This window comes from Lissotriton helveticus, chromosome 5_1 (genome assembly GCF_964261635.1).
Source record: "Lissotriton helveticus chromosome 5_1, aLisHel1.1, whole genome shotgun sequence".
Taxonomy (NCBI): domain Eukaryota; kingdom Metazoa; phylum Chordata; class Amphibia; order Caudata; family Salamandridae; genus Lissotriton; species Lissotriton helveticus.
The window spans coordinates 1,777,918,761-1,777,942,564 of NC_136065.1; the positions used below are offsets into that span (position 1 = coordinate 1,777,918,761).

Here is a 23,804-nt window from a genome sequence, read left to right on the forward strand (position 1 = left end):
TAAGGATGGAGGAATTAGTTGGGCTTCAAATGTGCGATATGTGATTTGCACACATATAGGTAGAACAGGTATCTTATGTCACACAACTGTAATTATCTTTTATGCTGCAAAAATTGTGCATGTAATATTAATGTTCTGGGCATATTCATTTTCATTGCGGAAGACGTCTTCAGTTACACACTGATTGATGCACAAGATGCACAAATATCCACATTTGCATTATGGCTTTAACTCATTCAATTCTTGAAAAAACCTTACCTGGTTATTGGACTTGGGATTTGCTTTGGTTTTCATGCCATCAGTACCAGGCAGTCGGTGTCGTCGACCCATCTGAAGGGCTACCAAGTCCTTCATGATTGAATCCAAAGCTTCCTGTTCGTCTACAGCAACAAAATGTTTATAACAATCAATATTCAAAAGGAGTATGCCATTCCCACACAACTGTTTTGCCCAAAAAAATAAGGATTAATTTACTACTCTGCCTTCTCTTTCACTACCATCAATGGCAACTCAGGCCTTGAAACATCAGAAAAATGTTACTAGATCTGCAGGTCTAGTGACCTGAATAATCTACTAGACCTAACTTTAATATAATTGCACAATTATTGCAAACATATTGAATTCAATACATACTCCATACATACAGATGTCTTCTACTATTGGCTTGAAATATTGTTCACCACATATTAGATCATTCCTCAGTAGCATTTTATCCTCATGTCTTTTCAATAGTTTATATGTGGCCTTTTGATTGTTTGCAATGCATGGAGAACTTTTTTTAATGGAAAAGCAGACTCTCACACATTTAATTATCTATCTCATTCATGGATTGAAGCATGTTTTTGCTTTTCACCACAGAAGAATTTTTATAATCTGCCTATGCTATCAGTGCACTAGGAGCCATGAGTTTTTGCACAACCCAAAGATATAAAAAGCCGGCCCTCCTTTTACTTGGAGCACCATGAGAGGCAACCAACTTAGGACCATGAAAGCTGCAGTTTTACTATACAGCCAAGAGATTTTCCCTAAGGAGAATACAATTGCCTGATAATTGCTTCACTATGGGTCAGATGTAGGTAATTCTGAAATACGATTTCTTAATGGCGAATTTTACTGATTCGCTATTAAGGAATCGGTATTTCGTATGTAGTTAAAGATTCGGTAAAAAATACTGATTCCTTAATATTCCTTATTACCGAATCGGTAATTGAGATTCGGTAATAAGGAATACCTACCCATTCATTTCTATGGGCTTGGAGGCCCATAGGAATGAATGTGAAGACATTCACTATTAGCGATTCGGTATTACCGAATCGCTAATAGCGGGAGAACTTCCAAGGGTGCCAGGGTGTCAAAAGGACACCCTGTTGCACCCCTGAAATGTGCATGTGTGCATATGTGGCGCACATACATGCCCTAAGGGCATGAATATGTGCCACATGGCACTTAACAAAAAACAAAAAAGTGTATCGGTATTACCAATTCCTTAAATGCAAGAGCAATAAGGAATCAGCATTTACTGATTCCTTATTTACCAATTTCTTACCTACATTAGGAATGGCTAAATACCGGTCGGTAACGCTGAAATTTACAGAATTTCGGCGTTACCGACTGGTATTTAGCCACCTACATCTGGCCCTATATAGCTAAACAGATGTAGAATACAATGAAGATGGAAAGCGTCAATAGTTCTATACTACCAATAGAGGTCCTCACATAGGAGTGCAATGGTGATGGAAAACTGCAGTTGTGCTATACTAACAATTGAGGTCCTCACAGAACATTACGATGGGGATGGAGATCTGTAGTTGTGCTATTGTACCAATAGAGATCTTCACAGAAGAGCGTAATGGAGATGGAAAGTTTGTTGCACTATACTACCAACAGAGCCTCACAGAATAGTACAATGATGGCATAGCCCTTCCTGGTTATCTACTTAAACTTTCAAGAGAGCGCGATGCAAAAGGCAAGCAACATTGATATCTTGAGAAAATACATAAAGCACTGCTTCACACCAAGTTCCTCGTTTTCCTCAAACAACTGCAATAAATAAACATATTAACTACTACTAGATCACAGTTGCCATGAACTGACGTCTACCAATAAACGTTTCCTTTCTTTTTAGGAATTAAGGTGTGCACTCCAATAGAGAATGGCAACTACAGAACTACTCCAGGATTACTTAAATATCCGGGAATAGTGCAAGAGCTGAAAAGCTTCTGGATTTCCTAAAGTTGTTACTAGAGGTCCCTCTCAAGACAAATACCATTGTTTGAATGTCAGTCACAAACCTGAGGGTATATGGCTTCAACCAAAACACTTGCTTGCTTATACACTCTTGCCACTCTATTGCCTTGTGCTAATTTTTCTAACGGAGAAATAAATATTCCAGAGCTGACAGATAGTGTTAACATTGCAACTATCGAAAATACATACAAAAGGACTAGCAGTCACTGTGGAGTAGAAGTGTTGCAACAGTATAATTCATGGTGAACTATTTGTCTATCATAAAACTTAAGAAGTGTGGCTTTAACTTATACATTTTGCAGATACACTCAATAACAATATTGAAATATGCCAAAGTTAATTGATAATTATGAGTCAACATTGCAACTTACAATGTCTTGAGTATTACGGAAGTAGTTTATGACATTTTACTAAACACAGGGACTGGCAGTCACTAGAGACTACAGGTATCTACAAAATTTAATTTGGGGAAGACGATATGTCAATCACAAAGCTGATGGGATGTGGCTTCAACCTACACATTTTCATGTACATATTTGGTACTTTATTTTGTGGAAGAATAAAAAAATATATCAAAGCTGGTTGATATTGGTGAGTCAACATTGCACGGTGGAGTGTTTTGGAAATAGTTCACGACACCCTACTATACATATGGACTAGCAATCACTTGGGAATACAAGCGTCTAAAGATTAATTCATATACAACAATTTTTTAGGTGAATGGTTCACTAACCTATATTTTGTGCTGCGGTGGGAGGTTATCTTATTTGAGCAACATCTGAACATACAAATGGCAAAAGAGTTACTGAGAGCCTCTGTATATGTAAGCATTTTTGTATGATATTTTGTGGAAAACATGGAGCTGAGGAAACAGCTAAAATAGTCTTTAGATCAGACCTAAACAATACCTATGATCATATGCTAGTCAAATTAAAACCATTTTGACAATCCAATATATTTAATGAATTGATAACTTCTATAGCACAAAATGTAAACCAGATCATACCCTGCAACCAAAATCTGAATTTACATTTGAAAATGGATATCACGTATTCCAAAAGAGTCCGAATATTTAACAAGCATTTACAATGCAATGGTTTCGCCTTTGGAAAAGTTAGAGCTAATGGCATTGTAAATGACAAAATTTGTATTTATGTGTTGGTTTTGAAAACAGATAAATAAATGGCATTGTCGTTTACATTGCCATTAGCTAAATCTCTCACAAATGTGAGACCTATTGCATTTGCACCCACACATACACACAGAGCCACACACACACACACACAAAGGCACACACACAGAGCCAGCCGCACACACAGAGCCAGCCACACACACACACAGAGCCAGCCACACACACACAGAGCCAGCCACACACACACAGAGCCAGCCACACACACACAGAGCCAGCCACACACACACACACACACACACAGAGCCAGCCGCACACACACACACAGAGCCAGCCGCACACACACACACACACACACGCACACGCACACACACACACACACACACACACACACACACACACACACACAGAGCCAGACTGTTTTGAAAAATTTGAGGAGCACTGGGGAATTCCGCAACATTTTGAGTTGAAGTCACTTATCATGGCATGTTTTCATGTTATTTTGCTCCTTGCTGGTGCCAGCGAAAGAGACTCAACCTGATTTAGAGTTGGGCAGTCACTGAAAATCCCTTGATTAAGCACCAAACTGGTCCGGTGTTTTGATGGAAGATGCAGAGACATTAAAATAGACCCTTACCGTACCTCTCATCTTGCATGCTTAGAAATACACATACACGCACAAAGACGGATGCGCATGTAAACACAAACGCACACATAAACAAGCATTTACACACGGGCTCACGGACAGCGGGAGGGGGGACGGGCACACGGACAGCGGGAGGGGGGGGGACGGGCACACAGAGAGCCGGGAGGGGGGGCGGGCTCACGGACAGCGGGAGGGGGGCGGGAACGGGAGTAAAATATGCGGCTGCAAAAAAAAAAAAGTAAACGCCCACCGAATTTACCAAATCGACGAGGTTTGTGACCAGTAAATGTATACGTACAGCTGGCCCATAGTGAATGGAAGACACTAGTAATTGTTTTCCTTTTTTCTGTTTAAATGTGTAGCATGGACTTCTGAAAAGGCAAAATATGCATGCTCATGGTGTACTTTTACCACATATTTAAGCACAAATATATTTAACCATAGGATAAAATCCCAAAACATGGCCATATAAGGTTGAGAAGAAGCATACGTAATTATTACCTATAAATTCAGATTCTCAGGTGAGGCTCCAGAGTTATGAATATCCCTAACCTTCGCTTTAAGACTAGACCACTCGTTCAACCACCATAAGGTGCCTGAAGAATCACCTTCTACAGAAATGCCTTTGCTTCTCTCCTCTAGTCTCATGTGACACTAACAGGACTTGAAACTGAAATAGGCAATTTGATTACTGATCCCAAATGATGCTTTAAAATTCTTTGATCCATGACAATCTAAGCTCCGGAAATGCTGATTAATTAATAACGTAAGTCCAAATCTATGCGAATGTTGCAAAAATCATGATGTCAGCCAACAAAATCCCTACTGAGTTCTTTTGTCTGAACACTAATTGTCAGCAAGGATGGCTTCTATTATTGCCAGTTCCATGCATTATGTAGGCTCTCAGATGATTGTTATAGATGTGAATATTAGCTCCTGAAAGGCTACTTAGACGATGATGTAAACTCATAAACCATTAAATGAAAATGCTGTCAGGCTCTCTAACCCCTCCTTCTTCATGCTGATATGAGATATTAACAGAATATACACATTTAGTTCAGTAATATTTCTCTATTGCAAGTAAAAGTGAGCAGTAGAAATAGAAAGCTTGTGGAAAGGTTAATATAGAAAAAAGGGACATGGGGATATGAAAAACAGTAAATAGGACAAAGTGATATAAATGTGACGTTCGAAATAGATGTAAGAGAGAGGGCTAGTGCTGGGGAGCATACATTTAGGAGTAGCAAAAGATAATGAGTTTGAGGAAATTAGAGACAAGAAATAGATGTAATAGTGATATAAAGACCAGAGGGAGTGTCGCAAAGGATTAATAGGAAAAGTGATGAAAGATAGACGAGAGGGTGCAGGGAAAAGTGCAAAGGAGTGAGTGGCAGAAAGAGGGATCTAACAAGAAAGACAGGAAGAGGATTTGTGAAGAGGCTGATAGCCGGAGTGGGATGTCAGGAGGACTGCGGTACGCCTTTGCCCTTGATGAATGAAGCTTACTTACTTGAGTTTTACATTTAAAATATACATTTATTTTCCCTTATTGATTTTTAATAAATTCTCCTGACGGAGCCAAGGAAGTGGATCTATTATTCTGCAAGTAGATGGTATAAATAAGACATAGATCAAGGGAAAGTTCTAATCTCCAAGCGCTACTCAGGTCCACCAACAGCAGGCAACAGAAACTGCAAATGTTACACAATTAACATCACGTTGACTCGTGGCAACACTGTCAAACACACACATGAAGCTACACACCCACTCGTCGCACATGCAACCATACACACACATTGCTGCATGTTAACTCTCACACATACACATACAGCAAACACCAGCAGTCTCATGCCCACCTGGTGCACCATCTAAATACAATTTTCAATAAAAATTACTGAATTAAAAAAAACTATCAATCACACACACATGGTCACACGTCCATTCATTAGACAACTGTCCCTCACACACAATCACATATTCACTCTCAGACATACTGTTAGAAACACAAACGCACACAATCACACATAGAAGCAACCACAAATCCACTTGTCATAAAAAACTTCCCATACACATACACAGCCATTCGTCCACACATACATGCTGACAGAGACACCACACACCCACCCACACACACACACACACACACATACACACATACGTACAGATAATTGAAGGAAACATGCAAAACTGGCCAAGCATTGGGATGGATGGCAAGATATGGCTCTCACATACACAATGCATTTTTTGAACAGGGCAAAACCGTGGCAAACCCGGTGCAAATGGTTTTACCCTCCACAAAATGGCTTATGAATGTTCAAAGCAGAGGCGTGGGATGGGGCTTGAAATATATCACACTCGCTAATAAAAGTAAACGGGGGTGCACTCACAGGAAGGGCATTGCGCTCGATAAGGGCAGCGCCTCTAATAAAACAAATAAGTGATTCTGAACTGTAATTAATTCACAAGCCATCCGGGGTGAATCCTCGCGAAGTGGGGGCGAGATAAAATGCAGTGTAATCCGTAACTGAATACACTACACTGCAAGATACGGGCACCGATCAAAGCAAATGCCATTTACGGAGAATTGTGTAGGATTCTTTACAGAACGCAGCATAGACCGGGGGGGCGCATACATACACGCCGAGCACAGTAAGGGGTTTAGAGACGAACGTCGTGCAACTACGGCCCCCCAAAAGCAAACATTCTGATGCAAAACACGCACGGATAAGCCCTTGGTAGACAGTGGCGGCTGGGTATAAAGGCACACTAATCATCCTATGCAGGGGGAACAAATAGGTGCAACGGTGCAGCAGAAATGCAAAAGGAAGGAATTATTTACGTACAAACGAAATGATCCTAGTGCATAGTCAAACGATGCAGCCTGAGCTGGTTTGTTTAAGCAACCCTTTTCAATGGTCCCAGCTGCCTCCCTGTCGCAGCCATTGTTTGCAGCAGGGCACACGGACAGCGGGAGGGGGGCGGGAACGGGCACACGGACAGCGGGAGGGGGGGGGGCGAAAACCAGATTAAAAAAACATATTTAAAAATGCCGCTTACCTGCGAGGAAAGAAATCGCGCAGCCCACCGCATCCTGGCAACTTCAGTCTCGCAGCCCACTCCTGCAAAGGACACTTTGAAACTGACCAAAACAGGACGAGAAAAAAAAAAAAATAACATCCGCCCACCGCCGCAACGACACACGAAAATGGGCGGGATGAGTAAAAATCGTGGGAACGCCAACGAATCTGCTCGGGGAATGAGTGACGCATCTCTGTTCCAATGGCTAGCCTCCATTTATGGAGCTAGCCAATGGGACAGAGAGGCGGAATGAAGCCCCATACTTGTTAGGTTTCGACCTGGCCGTAGCACGCAGTGCTCCGCCCAGGCGAAAACTTTTGTTAACAGTATGGATGTTCTTCCCGCCTCTGTTTCCCATTGGCTAGCTTCATAAATGGAGGCTAGCCATTGGAACAGAGATCTGTCCGTCAATTGCGGAGCAGATTCGGGGGCGTTCCGGCCATTTTTACTCATCCTGCCCCTTTGGACACGTCAGTGCGGCGCTGGGCGGGATTTATTTTTCTGTTCGTCGAGGTTTATTTTCGTCATTCCGCGTCCGACCGCCGCCGGAGGAAGTCCAGGTCCAGGTGAGTGCTTTCCGTGTGTTCCCGCACCCCCCTCCCGCTGTCCGTCTTCCCGTTCCTGCCCCCCCCTGCTGTTCGTGTCCCCGTTCCCGCCCCCCTCCCGCTGTCCGTGTGCCTGCCCGCCCCCTCCCGCTGTCCGTGTGCCTGCCCGCCCCCCTCCCGCTGTCCGTGTGCCTCCCGCTAGATTTTTTTTGTCCCAATGATTTTTCTTTGCATTCTGGGACTCGTAGTCCCTGAGGCGGAGGTCTAACCCACATCGAGGCCAAATTTGGTTTCACAACTTCACTTCACAACCTGGAAGTGGACCTTGGCACACACCATTAGCAGAGTAGTATTCTCGATTCAGTTGCTCATATCGCAAAAGAAATGAGCAGGAAATTATAAGTGAAGGGAAACACATTTCTCGGATCTTATCAGTACTAGGAAAGATTCACATTTAGTAAAGTCTTCCATTTTGCCCGTTCTTCTATATTTGAAAACACCAACGATCTCACCCGCTGTCTACACATGAGGGATCCCGAGTGTGTGCGTGTGTGACTGCTCCAGTGTGTGCGTGCATGTGACTGCTCCAGAGTGTGTGTGTGTGACTGCTCCTGGGTGTGTGTGTGTGTGTGTGTGTGTGACTGCTCCAGGGTGTGTGTGTATGTGACTGCTCCAGAGTGTGTGTGTGTGTGTGTGTGTGACTGCTCCTGGGTGTGTGTGTGTGTGTGTGTGACTGCTCCAGGGTGTGTGTGTATGTGAGTGCTCCAGAGTGTGTGTGTGTGTGTGACTGCTCCAGAGTGTGTGTGTATGTGACTGCTCCAGAGTGTGTGTGTGTGTTCCTGCCCCCCCCGCTGTTCGTGTCCCCGTTCTCGCCCCCCTCCCGCTGTCTGTGTGCCTGCCCGCCCCCCTCCCGCTGTCCGTGTGCCTCCCGCTGTCCGTGTGCCTCCCGCTAGGTTGTACCTTTTTTATTTTGCTTCTTTATCATTTCATTTATCTTAGGAGTCCTTATTCTGTGTTTTGTGTCAGTGAACGCCCTCTTTGGTATTGGCTGGAGCCATTAGAAGGCTAGTTGTAGACATTAGCTATCTGTGTTAATTGCTTGTTAGATGAGGTCTCAGTGAGATATCTTCAAGGGCTGAAAGGTTTAATTTCTTACGGTGCCTGTAGGTGACATAGTTTCGTGTCACTTCTGCTGGGGCTTTTCAAGTTGCAAAGTTGTTATGTAAAGAGAAGATGTGATGTCACACCAGATTAAGTTCATGTTTCTTCTTGTTGTGATTAATCCCGGCATGCCAAAGATTACGTGTGGGTCAAGCCACATACAAATTTTCTTGCCACGTCAGTATCGTCATACCAAATGTTTGTTGCCTAAGACAGAGACAGATGTTGCTTATTGTTGGTTCTGGGATGAAATTAATTAAGGCTTCTTTGAAGGCTCCGTTGTTTGAGGATATTATGTATCGCAAAAGAAATGAGCAGGAAATTATATTTCACGGATCTTATCATTACTAGGAAAGATTCACATTTAGTAAAGTCTTCCATTTTGCCTTCTATATTTGAAAACACCAACGATCTCACCCGCTGTCTACACATGAGGGATCCCGAGTGTGTGCGTGTGTGACTGCTCCAGTGTGTGCGTGTGTGACTGCTCCAGTGTGTGCGTGCATGCATGTGACTGCTCCAGAGTGTGTGTGTGTGTGACTGCTCCTGGGTGTGTGTGTGTGTGTGTGACTGCTCCAGGGTGTGTGTGTGTGTGTGACTGCTCCAGAGTGTGTGTGTGTGTATGTGACTGCTCCAGAGTGTGTGTGTGTGTGTATGTGACTGCTCCAGAGTGTGTGTATGTGACTGCTCCAGAGTGTGTGTGTTTGTATGTGACTGCTCCAGTGTGTGTGTGTGTGCGTATGTGACTGCTCCAGTGTGTGCGTGCATGTGACTGCTCCAGAGTGTGTGTGTGTGTGTGTGTGACTGCTCCAGAGTGTGTGTGTGTGTGTGTGTGACTGCTCCTGGGTGTGTGTGTGTGTGTGTGTGTGTGTGTGTGTGTGACTGCTCCAGGGTGTGTGTGTATGTGACTGCTCCAGAGTGTGCCTGTGTGTATGTGACTGCTCCAGAGTGTGTGTGTGTATGTGACTGCTCCAGAGTGTGTGTATGTGACTGCTCCAGAGTGTGTGTGTGTGTATGTGACTGCTCCAGTGTGTGTGTGTGTGTAACTGCTCCAGTGTGTGTGTGTGCGTGACTGCTCCAGTGGGTGTGTGTGTGTGACTGCTCCAGTGGGTGTGTGTATGTGACTGCTCTGGTTGTGTGTGTGGGGGGGGCTCTGGGTGTGTGGGGGGCTCTGGGTGTGTGTGGCTGGCTCTGGGTGTGTGTGGCTGGCTCTGGGTGTGTGTGGCTGGCTCTGGGTGTGTGTGTGTGTCTCTGGGTGTGTGTGTGTGGGTGGTAGTAATTGTTGTCTGCTGAGCTCGTCCGTAGGGTACAATAGTTCTCACATTTGCGAGAGATTAAGCTATTGGCAATGTAAATGACAATGCCATTTATTTATCTGTTTTCAAAACCAACACATAAATACAAATTTTGTCATTTACAATGCCAATAGCTCTAACTTCTCCAAAGGCGAAACCGTTGCATTGTAAATGCTTGTTTACAAAAGTTTTCGCCTGCGCGAAATTGGTTGCGCAGTAAACGCCAGGCGAAACCTAAAAATGGGTCCAAGAACAAAGAAAGACCTAGAAACATTAACTTTCTGATGATTTTGGTACTCTTAGTTGTTGCTCGTCCTTGGTAACCGGTTGGGAATTATCCGTTATGCAGACAGGACTGCAAAAAAACGATTCTTGAAAGAGAGTGGTTTCGGAGTGCACTTGGTCTTAGCCTCTATGCAAGAGCTTCGCCATCTGCCACACTCAATTCCTACTAGTACCTTTAGTGTGTGATGGTGGCACAGCATATGATGACTGATGATGTGGCGAGTGGGTCTTGAGAAGGGATTAAACAAGAACTAAGAGCCCCAAACACATTCCATAGATGATTTTTCCTACACGGTAATTCAATTTCAATCAACTGGAAAATGTGTGAAGCTGGGAAATGTATGTGGAGTAGCCTATGTTACGGCCATAGAAGGGTGCAATTGGGGACCTGCCTATGGACCCATCAATGCTCCCATTATTCTTGGCGAATGGGAAAAATGTCTTAAAGGATCTTGACCTCCTCTGATGTCAAAGGATTTATAAATGCAGGAGCCTTTCTACCAGGTAATAATGACGTCACCTGCTGCACCTCCGCATGTAAGACCACCACATTTGATACATATATTAAAAAGTCTGAAAGAGTTTGGCCTTTCAACTTAATACCTGAAAATCGTTCAAACATCTAGACTGTGTAATGTCCCTTGAATTGATGAGGCACGGGTCTAGGCTGAAAGACAGGAAAGTTAATGTATTGGTTTAAAAGAAATCTATAGAAACATTTGGAATAAAGAAAGAAATCGTTTGCACAACAACATTGCCATTGTGGAAGCCAGTAAGGTTCTTTGAAAAGGCCTGAACGTAGTCAATCCTTCGTGCAGAGGTGAACACTACAATTGAAACCAGTCTTCTATGCCACAAGAGGACCCATGCTGAAAAGGTTTATGCCTCAGCTAATACAAAACTATAACCAACACCAAATTGAGGAGCAGGAAAATTAACAAGTGGAGAAAGCCATGAAAGTAACACTGCACCACTGTATTTGCTAAGGAAAATATCTCAGCAGGCTTATTCAAGTGTACTATAAAAGCGGAAAGTTAATACTTAACGCAATCTACTCTGACACATGTAGAGGCAAAAAAGAATATAAAAGACAGAACATCACCAAAAGCACCGTAAAAACATCTTAGCCATTTGATTCTCCATTATTTCCAAGTGGAACCAGGCCCTCATGTTAAGCAATGAGATAAAGGGGCGAGGAACTCAACATCCCTATTGTATAAGAGGGTCCAGGACGTGGGCAAGTCATTGAAAATTGTTTTCCAAGAGGAGAAAATCGCACTAGACAAACTTGGCCTCTCCCGATCTGGTCAGTCACTTGAGTCTGGTAAGAATAGAGACTCTTGCCAAATCCCAAACCATATCATTGCACCCACTTGCCCAAAAAGAACTATATCAGTAAAGGAACTAAATATAATGTACTTAAACACCCGATCTGCCGTCAAGAATAAGTGAAAACTGTCCAACCTACTGGACACTGGTTCACCCGATATACTGTTCATGACAGAAGCATGGCTGACAGAAGAATCTACCCCCGACATCCTAGCTGCACTCCCAGAAAACTACGATCTCCTATGACCAAATAGAACGACACGTAGAAGGAGGCGGGGGGATTTGGCTGCCACCATAAAAAAGGGACTATCCACCAATAATGTCTCTCCACTAGAGATAGAGCTAGTGGACAGCTTAGTTTTTAGGCTAGACTTTCCAGACAGTACCATGATATGTGTACTTGTGTACAGACCTCCCATAGCTATGCCAAACGTTCCCAAAACTTTTGCAAATTGTATTGCATCTTTGAACATCGATTTCTCCAAAGTCCTAGTCATTGGTGATTTAAATTACTGGGCTAATGAAGAAACAGGAGGAAATAGTGCCAGGGAATTGACCGGCGCCTTACAAAGTTTGAATCTAACACACATATTTAAGCCCCCACACACATTAAAGGTCACACTCTCGACCAAGCATGGTCTATCAATCTCACCCTTCAAAGCCTAGAAATACAACCCTCTTTATGGTCCGACCATTACTTAATCAGGTTCACAGTAGGCGATATCTCTATACCAAAAACGACACTCTGTCAAAAAGGTCCCATCTAGAAACTGATATCACATTAATTTGAAATCATTATGTGACATCTTAAAATTTAAGCCTCCTGAAAGCAAGGATAATGTTGATAACCTGGAGAGAGAAATTGCAGACTGGCAAAGGAAGGCTATTGACTCTCATGCCCCCCTAAAAACTAAAACGTCACGCATTAGGGGGCATATGAAGCACCCAAATTGTTCACGGAAGATCTAAAATCTACAAACACGCTATTATGGAGGCAAACCCAACAAGGTGTTAAACTCAACCAAAAAAAGCAAAGACATTTTCAACACAGTACGTGAATTATCTAAACCCGATCATGTAACCCCACCTATCCCCGCCACGCAGAAACTATGCAATGACTGAAGTAATTTCTTCATTGAAATGTTTTTTTTTAACTCAGGAATCCATATATACCAAACATAAGAAGGTGGAAAATTGGTCTGCACATACTAACAATGACACCATGACCACTCGCCCATGTATAGGCCAAGATCAACTCTTGGAATACCTAAACAAAATAAAATCAGGCTCCCCAAACGATGTCTGTCCACCTGAAATACAAAAATCAATCCATCTTTAAAGCATTTCCAGAGACCATTCTCTCTCTTCTGAATTTTCCTTAACCCAAGGGATAGTTACACAAGTCTTTAAAGAAGCAGTGATTATTCCAAGGAGTCGACCCCCCAGAGCTGAACAACTATAGGCCAACATCCCGCCTCCCCTTCTTGGCAAAGTATTGGAGACACATATAGCTCCTGAGTCCATTATTCTATCCGTCATGGATGACTTTAAGGGAAAGGCTGATGCAGACAGCACTCAAGCCTGGATTCTCCTGGAACTGTCTGCAGCTTCCAATACTGTCAACCATGACTTCTTGGTGGACAGCATTGCTGCAGCAGGTCTCAGTGGTACTGCCCTGAATTGGTTTCAATCATTTCTTGCGGATAGGAAACAGTCAGTTTGGCTCTCTCTGTATAAAACTGGCACTGTAAACTTGAAATGTGGAGTACATCCTTATCCCCGCATCTCTTTAATATATATATATATCTTCCCTCTCATTGTCACGCTTTGTCAGATGGGAGTTCAAATCTACAACTAAGCGGACGATACATAGCTGGGCTTCCCCATAAACGAATCTACATATTCCAAGGAATTCCTCAAAATTTAAATGTTATTCATCATGAACTGGATTAACAAAAATCAACTAAAACTTAATGCAGAACAAACTGAAATCATCATTCCCAACAACAAATTTCAGCATTGGTCCCCCGCCTAGTGAGCTAGGCTCCCCTCTTCCCCCACCCGCACTAAAAAATTTGATAAAAAGCTTAGGCATAGACATTGATTCAGATCTGAACATGAACACACAGATTGGAGCGGTCACCTCCGCCTGCTTCTTTCAACTACAGATATTGAGGAAAATCCAAAGATTGTTTAGCAGAGAGGCGTGCATCCAAATCATCATCTCCTTGATCCTATCAAAAATCGATTATGCCAACTCAATTTACCTAGGCCTTCAGCACAACCAGATACATCGTCTGCGGCTAATGCAAAACCAGGCAGCCAGAATAATATAACAAGGCAGACAATGTCACATTAAACCACTGCTAAAAGAGCTGCACTGGCTCCCAGTGGAGCAGCACTCCCATGTTTAAAACCAGCTGTATCCTATTTAACACCATCAATGCTACAGCAATTTCCCCTCAGCGCTGGCACTGATTGATTCCCATTGTTCATGACGAGCTGAGCTCGTCATGAGCACACGAGCAGTGTACTGTATGACGAGCTGAGCTCGTCATGAGCATGGAAGGGGTTAAAGCTTTAAACAGGACTGACCCAAATTACTTACCCTCAAAAATCCATAAGTACACCCCCCACTGCACCTTAAGATCCATGCACATGAACTTATTAGAGGTACCAGACTTTAGATGCAAACAAACAGGAGGGTCACGTTTCTCAATATTAGGACCTAAATTCTGGAATGCTCTGCCACCCCCATTGAGGCTAACGTCAGACCTCCTTCGCTTTAGGAAGATGCTGAAGACCTGGCTCTTCACCCAAGCTTATAGTTAGATCTGGACCTTCTAACTCGTAACTCCTAATTGAAAGGAAAAATTCTAGCACCAAGAAACCGGTTGGTGAACGAGCGCTCTACATGTTCTAATTAACATAACATAACATTTGGTGAGGCCAAAATAATGCTACCAGAATTGTTGGAAATGTAGGTTCTCTCAAAATTTATTTAAGTCTAATGTATTGGCATAAAACACAGTAGGAAAGTCTATAGGATCCCCTGAGGACTTTTTCCCCACACCCAGACATGATGGCTACAGTACGATAATGTAAATATGCCATTTGACATTTATATGCATATCAGCGACAGCACAACAGTTTTTTGACAGGACTAGATGCAAATATTATGCATAGTTTTTCTTCTTTAATTCAACTTAGAAGCTATCAACAATACCTTAAAATTAATCAAAAAAATGTCAACACTACAAACATCAAAGCCATTGTTCTAGTCTTTGTGCCCTATTAGCTGTGCCAATTGTTGTTAGCCACATTGCACAGCATCCTCAAAGCTGTTCGGCATGGCTAAACTAAAACAAAATGTAAAAAAAACTTTTACGCAGCAGCCTGGGTCATTTTATAGGAGAACGCACCACATAAGCACATGATTACAATATGACGCAGCCCCTAATTATATATATTTTTTTTTTAAACAAAACAAACAAAAGTGAATTTGAAATTTCTTAAAAGTGAGCAGGGGGAGCAGATGCACACAAGGCGCTCTGCCGACGAGAAGCGGGAGTATAGGGTGACACATAGGAGCCATGTGGGCTCTGGCCCGGTCGGATTGAGAGGCACGACACACAATCTGTGTTGCCTGGCAGTGCCTACAACTGGAATCAGACACCCTACAGCGCACACACCCTTGCCTTCTGTGCGACTCGGCGGAGGGGTCTGCCTGCGGCGTCCCTGGCAGCCCGGCCGGGGGCAACGCAACGCCTGAGCCCCTGGCTTTGCGGCCTAGCGCCTAGAACACCCACCGGCTTGTTCCTGGCCCGGCCCGGCCCAAACCCCACACACAGCGGACCTAGAGAGGCGAGGTGAGGCGACGGAGTGGCAGGGTTCAAGACTGCCGGACTGCAGCAGAGGGCCGCAGACGGGGCGGCAGAGATCAGGCAGCGGCGGGCGTGAAAACGGAGCCCGTGGCTTAGCGGCCTGCCCGGAAGAGACGCACGTGGCCTTGCCGGACTGGCACCCCGCGGGCGCACAGGGCGGCACTCCTCATAGCACGCCGGTCCAAGTAACAAAAGGCGAGTGGCTGGAGGAGGAACCAAAGGAGTCAGGGACGAGCCACGGGACCCAGAACGGACATCCGAGAGACTGGGGCCTAGACCTAAACGGATACCTCCCTTTGCCTGGGACCCGGTCCAACGGTCGGGGAGGTGAGGAGAGCGGGGGAGGTGGTGTCCCCGTGCACCCCCTGCGACGCCTGAGGGCATACGGGAAGGCGACCCTGGGAAGCTCCTCTGGGCACCACCTTTCATCTCGGCGCGGGCAACTCCTGAGGCCCAGTCCGAACTGCTAAAAGGGGTACCTGCCCAGATTCTCCCCGCCATAGCGGCGACCGCACCAGCCCGTGAGCACTGTCACTCCGGGGGCTCTGGGAGCCGGGGGAGAGACAGGCCTTTGAGGAACCTAGCCGAGGCTGTGATAGCCGGGAAGCGCCCAGAAGCTGTGTACACAGGTGGGGAGACAACGAGCCATGCACTTTCCCCTGTCTGGCAGAAAGTGAAAGCGACACTGAGGAGTTGGAGACGGTAAACCATGGCCAACGTTGGACGCCGAGGCGGACGCACCATCATAGAAATGTTGGCTAAGGGCGCTCCTAAAGGGGAGAAGAGCCCCTCATCCACACCACAGGCAGCGAAGAGTGGGACCCCGGGGTCGGGGGAAGAAGAGATGCACATCACGAAATCATTCCTGGAAACTGTATTCAATTCCCTAAGGGAGGACTTCCAAGCGCTAAAACAAGATATGGCCGGGGAGTACCGCGAGTTAAGGCGAGATGTAGATGGGCTGGGCGAACGGGTGGCAGCGGTGGAAGAAACGACACAAGCCAGGAGAGAGGAGATCGACCAGCTGCAGCAAGAAGTTATCCACCTGAAAGAGCAACAGGTAGACCTCCAGGCACATGCGGAGGACCTCGAGAATCGTTCTCGGAGGAACAACATCAGGGTCCGAGGCGTTCCATCCAACACAGAAGGGGACAATACCACGAGCTTCTTACAGGGGATGTTCAGGGACATCCTGGGAGAACCTAACGACTTTCCCATTCGCATAGACAGAGCACACAGGGTGGGTGTTGCACGACAGGCCCCTGCTCCGCCACCCGACATACTGGCCTTTCTGCCCGACTACCCTTTGAAAGAGAGGATTTTACAAGCAGCACGCCAGAAACAGCCCTTAAGCCACCAAGGGCACCAGGTGGCATTATATCAGGACCTCTCAGCCATCACCCTACACAAAAGGAAGGCCTTTCGAACTGCTACGTCGTTCCTCAGAGAAAAAGGAATTCCCTACTCATGGGGCCACCCCTTTAGACTGATATTTAAATGGAATGGGACTCTGCACCAACTTTGATCATTGCAGGACACATGTGACCTACTGGGTATTGACCCTCCCGAGGAGCCCCAGCCACTGGAGAGTGCCCTACGATCCTCACAAGAGAAGTCACCACTTTCCTCACAGGATGGGTGACAACGAGTACGCCGTAGACGATCAACTAAGGCCGCCCTGTAGCCGGACCCCGCCACGATGCCACAGGAGCAGGCATCGGTCATTCAGGAGGTGTCCAAGGACACAGCGACACGCCACTGACCACACAAGGGCGGGGGTTATGATTGCATCATGCTTCAGCGGGTCTGACGGGGGAGCGGGCAGGGGGCCGATCGGGTCGCCACAACCACTTGCTCCTTCATGGGTTACTGCCACAGGCCGGAACGGAGGGCTGACCGGCCTGGGACTATGGACTGCTTACGGGAATTTTCTGTTGGGGTTAGGGAGGGCCCGGGAGGGGTGAGACGGTGGAGTGGGATGGGGGAAGGGCAGAGGAAGGGGGAGGAGGGGGCTTGTTGGGTAAGGTGGTGGGGGTTCCAGGTCCATGAGTGCTTGTATGTGTGCGGTAGAAGGGGGTTCCTGTTGTTTGATCGGTGGTGCTGGAGGGGCGGCCCTTGGCAGAATATTCAGCTCCTCGGGGCTAGGTATGCCACAGGAGCATTGCAGAGCTGGGACACAGAAGGTACAGGATTAGTGTTTAACTATGCCAGCGGCTGAATTACGTCTTCTCACTTTAAATGTCCGGGGCCTCAACAACCCCGTGAAGCGGAGGGCAGTTCTATCGTTTCTAGAGAACTCAAAAGCTGATATTTGTCTTCTCCAGGAAACGCACTTATTATCCAAAGATTGTCATAGGATGAAATCACGCAGCTTTCCATTCCAATTCTTTTCCTCAGGCCCCACTAAGACGGCGGGGGTGGCGATACTAGTGGCCCAGCACTTCAGGGGGAAGGTGTTAGAGAAGGTAGCCGAGATACGAGGGAGACTGCTCTCCTATAGTTTTTCCCTGGGGGAAGTTCCCTTAACAGTTTGCTCTGTTTATGCACCTAACGAGGGTCAGGAGCAGTTTTTCCACCAGGCGCTTAGTGAGGCGGCTGCGACACCTCATAGGCACGTCTTGGTTGGGGGGGGGGGCCTAAACCTGGTGTTCGATAACTTACTGGATAGATTGGGGCAGCGCTCCACACAAGCAGGAGCCTTATCAGGAGGGGGGTTGGCCAGACTGGAGGAGTTGGGGATGGTGGATCTCTGGCGCAGCTTTCACCCGGGAGTCAGGGAATATTCATATTACTCCCATAAAACCTATGCGCGGCTGGACTACTTTTTATCTTCCACATCCCTTAAGGCGCTTGCGACAGAAGTAGAGATGGGGGCTGTGGCGCTCTCAGACCATGCACCGCTCTCTGTGGTGTTTTCCTTCCCACCGGTGACTACGGCTGCAAGTTGTTGGAGGTTGCGTGACACGCTGCTCCACCGTAAGGACACTGTAGAGAAAATCAAAGGGGCCATTACAGATTATTTATCACATAACCACACCTCAGACACCTCCTTGGCCACACAATGGGCGGCGCTGAAGGCGAGGCGAATTTATCGCGGTCTCAACGGCGGAAAACACAGAGGGCCCGCAAATGCGAAGAGCTCACGTTAGGGACACCAGAACTGGAACAGATGCACCAAAGAACTGGCGCGCCTCGGGTATGGAAGCAGCTTCGCCTGGCACAACAGCAGCTGGCTGCACTGGATCAGGATAGGGCGGAATTTGCGGCCCTGAGAGTACGGCACATGTACTACACTGGGGGGGGACAGGTGCGGGCGCCTGTTGGGGCGTGCGCTCCGGGAATCTCAACAACGACACATGGTACAGGAGATTGCCACACGGGGCGGGGACCGGGCTACCGAAGACGGTGACATAGCAAAGGGCTTTAGCGACTTCTATACCTCCCTCTATGCAGGGGCGCGGCTTGACCCCACCGACGGCAAAGCTTTCCTAGAGTCCGTTCATCTCCCTGCTTTGTCAAAAGACCATCTCCTGGACAGCAAGATCCGTCCCGAGGAGGTGATATCGGCGATCTCGCGTTTTAAATTGGGGAAGGTTCCGGGGTCGGAAGGTTTTACGGCAATTTTTTACAAAACGTTCTGTCCTCAGATAGCACCGTTACTGACTGCCCTATTTAAATCGTTTGCGGAGACCGGCGCAATCCCACGTGACTTATTAGACACTACCATATTGGTCATCCCTACACCGGGGAAGGATCGCACGCAGTGTGGAGCCTGTCGCCCCATTTCCCTCCCTAATGTCGATCTCAAACTCTATACTAGAATCCTGGCAGCGAGGCTGGCTCCACTCATGCAGGGGCTGATTGAACCTGACCAGGCAGGGTTTATTCCAGAGCGTCAAACTGCCGACAATACCAAGAGGGCCCTGCACTTGATAGAGAAGGCTATGCGGACATCAGGGGAATACACGATGCTCGCGATCGACGCCGAAAAAGCGTTTGATCGGGTCCATTGGCCATATTTGGAGCAAGTCCTGACTAAGGCGGAGATAGGAGTGAAGTTTCGAACCTGGGTCCTGAATTGTTACACCTTTTCCACGGCGACAGTACGAGTCAACGGGTGCTCCTCACCCTGTTTTCCCATTGAGCGGGGGACTCGGCAGGAGTGCCCATTGTCGCCTCTGCTATTTGCGCTCTATATGGAGCCGTTGGTGCAGGCAATTCGAGCGGACCAGAGAGTGAGGGAGATTAAGTATGGTGCATACGTGCACAAGATCAGCTTATATGCGGACGATGTCCTCCTTTCCCTGGCCTCCCCTAGTGATTCTCTGCCGGCCTGTGTAGAGATTCTGGAAAAGTTTGCTGGTGCGGCGGGCTTTAAAGTTAACATGATGAAATCGGTGGCGTTGGACCTCTCACTCGAGGGGCACACCAGAGCCGACCTGCAGGAGCGCTTCCCCTTCCGCTGGGCGTCGGAGGCTATCCCGTACCTGGGGATTCAATTGGCGGCCACATTGCGGGACACGGTACGTATCAATCACGCCAGGCTTCGTCAGACACTCCGTACGGAATTAGGCAGATGGAGATACCTCCCGCTTTCTTGGCTGGGTAGAGTAGCTGCAATAAAAATGACCATTCTTCCGCAAATCCTGTACATATTCCGCGCCATTCCGCTTCGTCCCCCCGAGGGTTGGATCCGCCAAACACAGTCAGAGCTCGCCCAGTTCATTTGGAACAGTAAGCGTCCAAGAATGAAGCTTAGGTTGGCAATGTTGCCGCCGGAGAAGGGAGGCCTAGGTCTGCCTGACCTGATGCTCTATTATCAGGCGGCCCAACTCCGGACCCTGGTGGAGGGGAGCAGGTGGGAGTCAAAAAAATATTGGCTCTTTCAGGATCAGTCAGTGGCGGGCCACCCGTTACAGGAGGTTCCTTTCCTCCGTAGACAGCACCAACCTCCCAACCTGTATGCCTCGTTTATCACGAGAGTCCCGTTGGATGTATGAGACCAGACCAGCACGAAACACGACTTGATGAAATTTCCGTCGCCCCTTACGCCGTTGTTGGAGAACCCGGATTTTGGGCCTGGACGAGACATCCTGGCTTTCGCCAGGTGGCGCCCAGCGGGGTGTAGATTTCTGTTCCACTTATATACAGGGGAGGGAGTGGCACCCTTCGAGAATTTGAGACGGGAGTAAGGCTTGCCAGAAACAGAACGGCTTCGATATCTGCAGGTGCGTCACTGGACACTCTAATGCCCAAGTCAGGGAAGGGGCAGATCGGAAGCTCAGTCCTTATGAATATTAGCTAATTACGGGGAAGGCGGATAAACGGCTCATATCGGACTTATATCGCATGCTACTAGATCGGTACTCACGTGTTTATAACTCAGGAAGGGCCCGCTGGGAGAGGGAGCTGGGGCGGGTGTTAAGCACCAAGGAATGGGAGGGCATCTACTACCGAGCTCGGCACTCCGCCTATCATATGGGGTTGACAGACACCTTCACTAAATTGGTGACATACTGGTACTACACGCCTGAGTGGTTGCACGAGATGGATCACACAAGGGAGGTCTCCTGCTGGCGGGGATCTTGTTTGTATCTTGTTTTTGGGTTTTCTTCTGAACATAGGCTCGTTCATGCACCACTGTCAGGCGTGGAGGGAGCTTCGTAGGTTAACTGGGCTCAATAGATGTTCTTGTCGCTGTGCTTCCTTTCCATTTTCCTATGTATTGCATGCCTTGCGACTTATGAGAGGTCCTAATGTCTATATGTGAGCTGTTTTTTCAATAAAAAGATTTAATACTAAAACATTTATACAGGTCCTGAAGCACATCATGTGGATGTCACGGGAAAGGGCTGGGTAAAAGTTGAGGGTAAACGTACAAAAGTATAGGGACGGATTTAATCCAGCAGGAAGTAACAGCTCGCAGGAGAGCGAGGACAGTCTGAGGAGTCCTGCGGCACGTTAATTAACTGACTCATGTGGACAGTGCAAGTAGATAGTGAAACAGCTAAGGGAGAGGAGTTGGCCTAACGGCTAGGGCGGTCGAGCTTGAACCAGGGGAACCAGGATCGAGTCTCGGCAATGACGCTGAACATCCTGTGATTCTGGGCAAATCACTTAATCTCCCCGTGCCTACCGAAAATGAATGTGTTCTCATGTAACGCAACCGGTGCTATGTAAGGCGCTCTGATACCCAAAACCGGGTCAAGTTCGCGCTATATAAAACTCTGTAAAATAAAAATAAAACATTTTTAAAAACTGAGATTGCTGGAAATCACATGCTTTCACCTTACACAAAAGAAACAAATAGTTCCCTGATATTTAGCACAGATTACAGGCAAACACACACAGTACAGAGTAAATGTTCTATGGGAGGGCCAAACACAAGCTTAAAAAGCTGGCACATGAATACGAAGCAGGAAAATGAGTGTCCAGGGAAGCCATCCAATGGTAAGAAATGGGCAGACTCAAAGCCCCTCTATGTTCATGGTAAGCCACAAATGCCTATTAACAGGCTCTACCTAAAATTTTAAGAGTTCCTTGCATCCAATCAGAATCACCCTCTCCAGTACATAAACACACTGAGGATGCCTCACCTCCTCTTTCTTCGCAGCTCAGCAACCAGATGGTAAGTATTACTTCCATCATGGTTTTATGTAGTGAACAATTCATATTGATAGGGCAATGTATTGTTGTGCATTGTTATAAATATGTTTTGTTTTAATTGGCATTGCTTCCATTGTGCTCTTTGGCTTGTTAAAATAGTGTCACGCATCAGGAGGGGAACCAGACACTTGTGCCCACTCTCCCCTCTCCTATTCGCTCTCACAATAGAGCCTTTGGCTTCTTTCATACTGGCTGATGAGCGGACTCAGGGATGGAGCTGGCATGGTTCCCATGATGACCGGATTGCCCTGTATGCGGATGATGTCCTGCTCTTTCTGGCTGACCCAGCCCAATCTGGACCGAGATCCCTCCAGATCCTCCAATCCTTCTGGGGAGGGTTGGGCCTACGTCTAAACTTGACTAAATCTCATATAGTGCCCCTTCATGCCTCGCGAGAATTTGGGTGGCCCTTCTCCCGGAGCTGACCTGATCCAGCCCAATGCTCAAACGTACAAAAGACGACCTTCAGCACTGGCAACCCCTTCCACTCAACCCCCTTGGTAGGATCACCCTGTTCAAAATTATGGTTCTGCCCCATCTCCTATATGTTCTCCGGAATCTCCCGCTTCATCTGCCCTGTAGTTCGCTCCGTGGGCTGGACTGAATGACCACGACTTTCCTCTGGGGTGGCACGAGGATGCGGCTGGCCCTCACGCACTGCCAACGAACCACATACGATGGTGGTATGGGGATGACAAACCCCATTCTGTACTACCTGGCCACCCGCCTATTGGTGATCCATGACTGGTTCAATGGTGGATGGCCGTATCCGGCCTACTGGCATAAACTAGGAAGCCTCGGATTCTCCCAGATTCAGGCCATATTATACAGGGCTCCAATTCCTCACACTTTGCCCGCAGTCACCCGAACGGCCCTCCTCGCGTGGCAGTCTGCATTGCGACAGACTCAATGGGATGCCAACATTACAAAACAGACACCCCTCTGGGATGGCACTTGGCTGGGGCAGGTTGGGTCATTAGAGGGCTTTCAGAAATGGGACCTGATTGGTATCACCCACTGGGGAGATGTGTGGAATGGTGAGCATGTGTTCTCCTTCCAACAGCTGCAGCAAATATATTCCCTAAAATACTTCCAATTGCGGAATTCTCTTGCCCTCCACATTCCTGACCACAAGGCAGTCTCAGAGTTCAGTCCAATTGAAGGTAAGCTCCTCATGGGGAATCTGGAGAAAGGGGGAATATCCCAAATCTACTGATCCCTGATAAACAACACCCCGCCCACGCTAGACTCCCTTAGGACCCGCTGGGAACAATGGCTTGGTCCTTTAGAGGAGGAAGACTGGAGAGATGCACTAATGGCCCCTCGTGTACTAACTGTATCGCCCAGGCTCCGCCTCATTCAAATTTACTATCTTCACTTAGAGGCTACACAAAGCGGGCTTCATCCTGTTCCCAAAATGCCCACGGTGTGAGGCAGAACCAGCTGACTTACCATATGGTCTCTTGCGGAGCCATCCTTTCCAAATATGGGCGTCAATTGCAACTGAACTGAGTGACATACTGGGCTGGATGGTTCCCC

General features: G+C 46.9%; 1 protein-coding gene across 7 annotated transcripts in view; it reads right to left on the bottom strand.

Annotated features, from left to right (window-relative positions):
- The window catches only part of MAP3K3 (mitogen-activated protein kinase kinase kinase 3), a 2,022,699-nt gene that overhangs the window by 1,914,108 nt on the left and 84,787 nt on the right, over positions 1-23,804 (bottom strand). For all 7 annotated transcript variants that reach the window (XR_013594968.1, XR_013594969.1, XM_078645061.1 and 4 more), the window contains exon 2: positions 259-380. Coding sequence is in view for 5 of the 7 variants with exons in the window: in XM_078645061.1 (XP_078501187.1) it covers positions 259-380 (122 nt within the window). In the remaining 2 variants the exon portion in view is untranslated. The remainder of the gene's footprint in view (positions 1-258; positions 381-23,804) is intronic.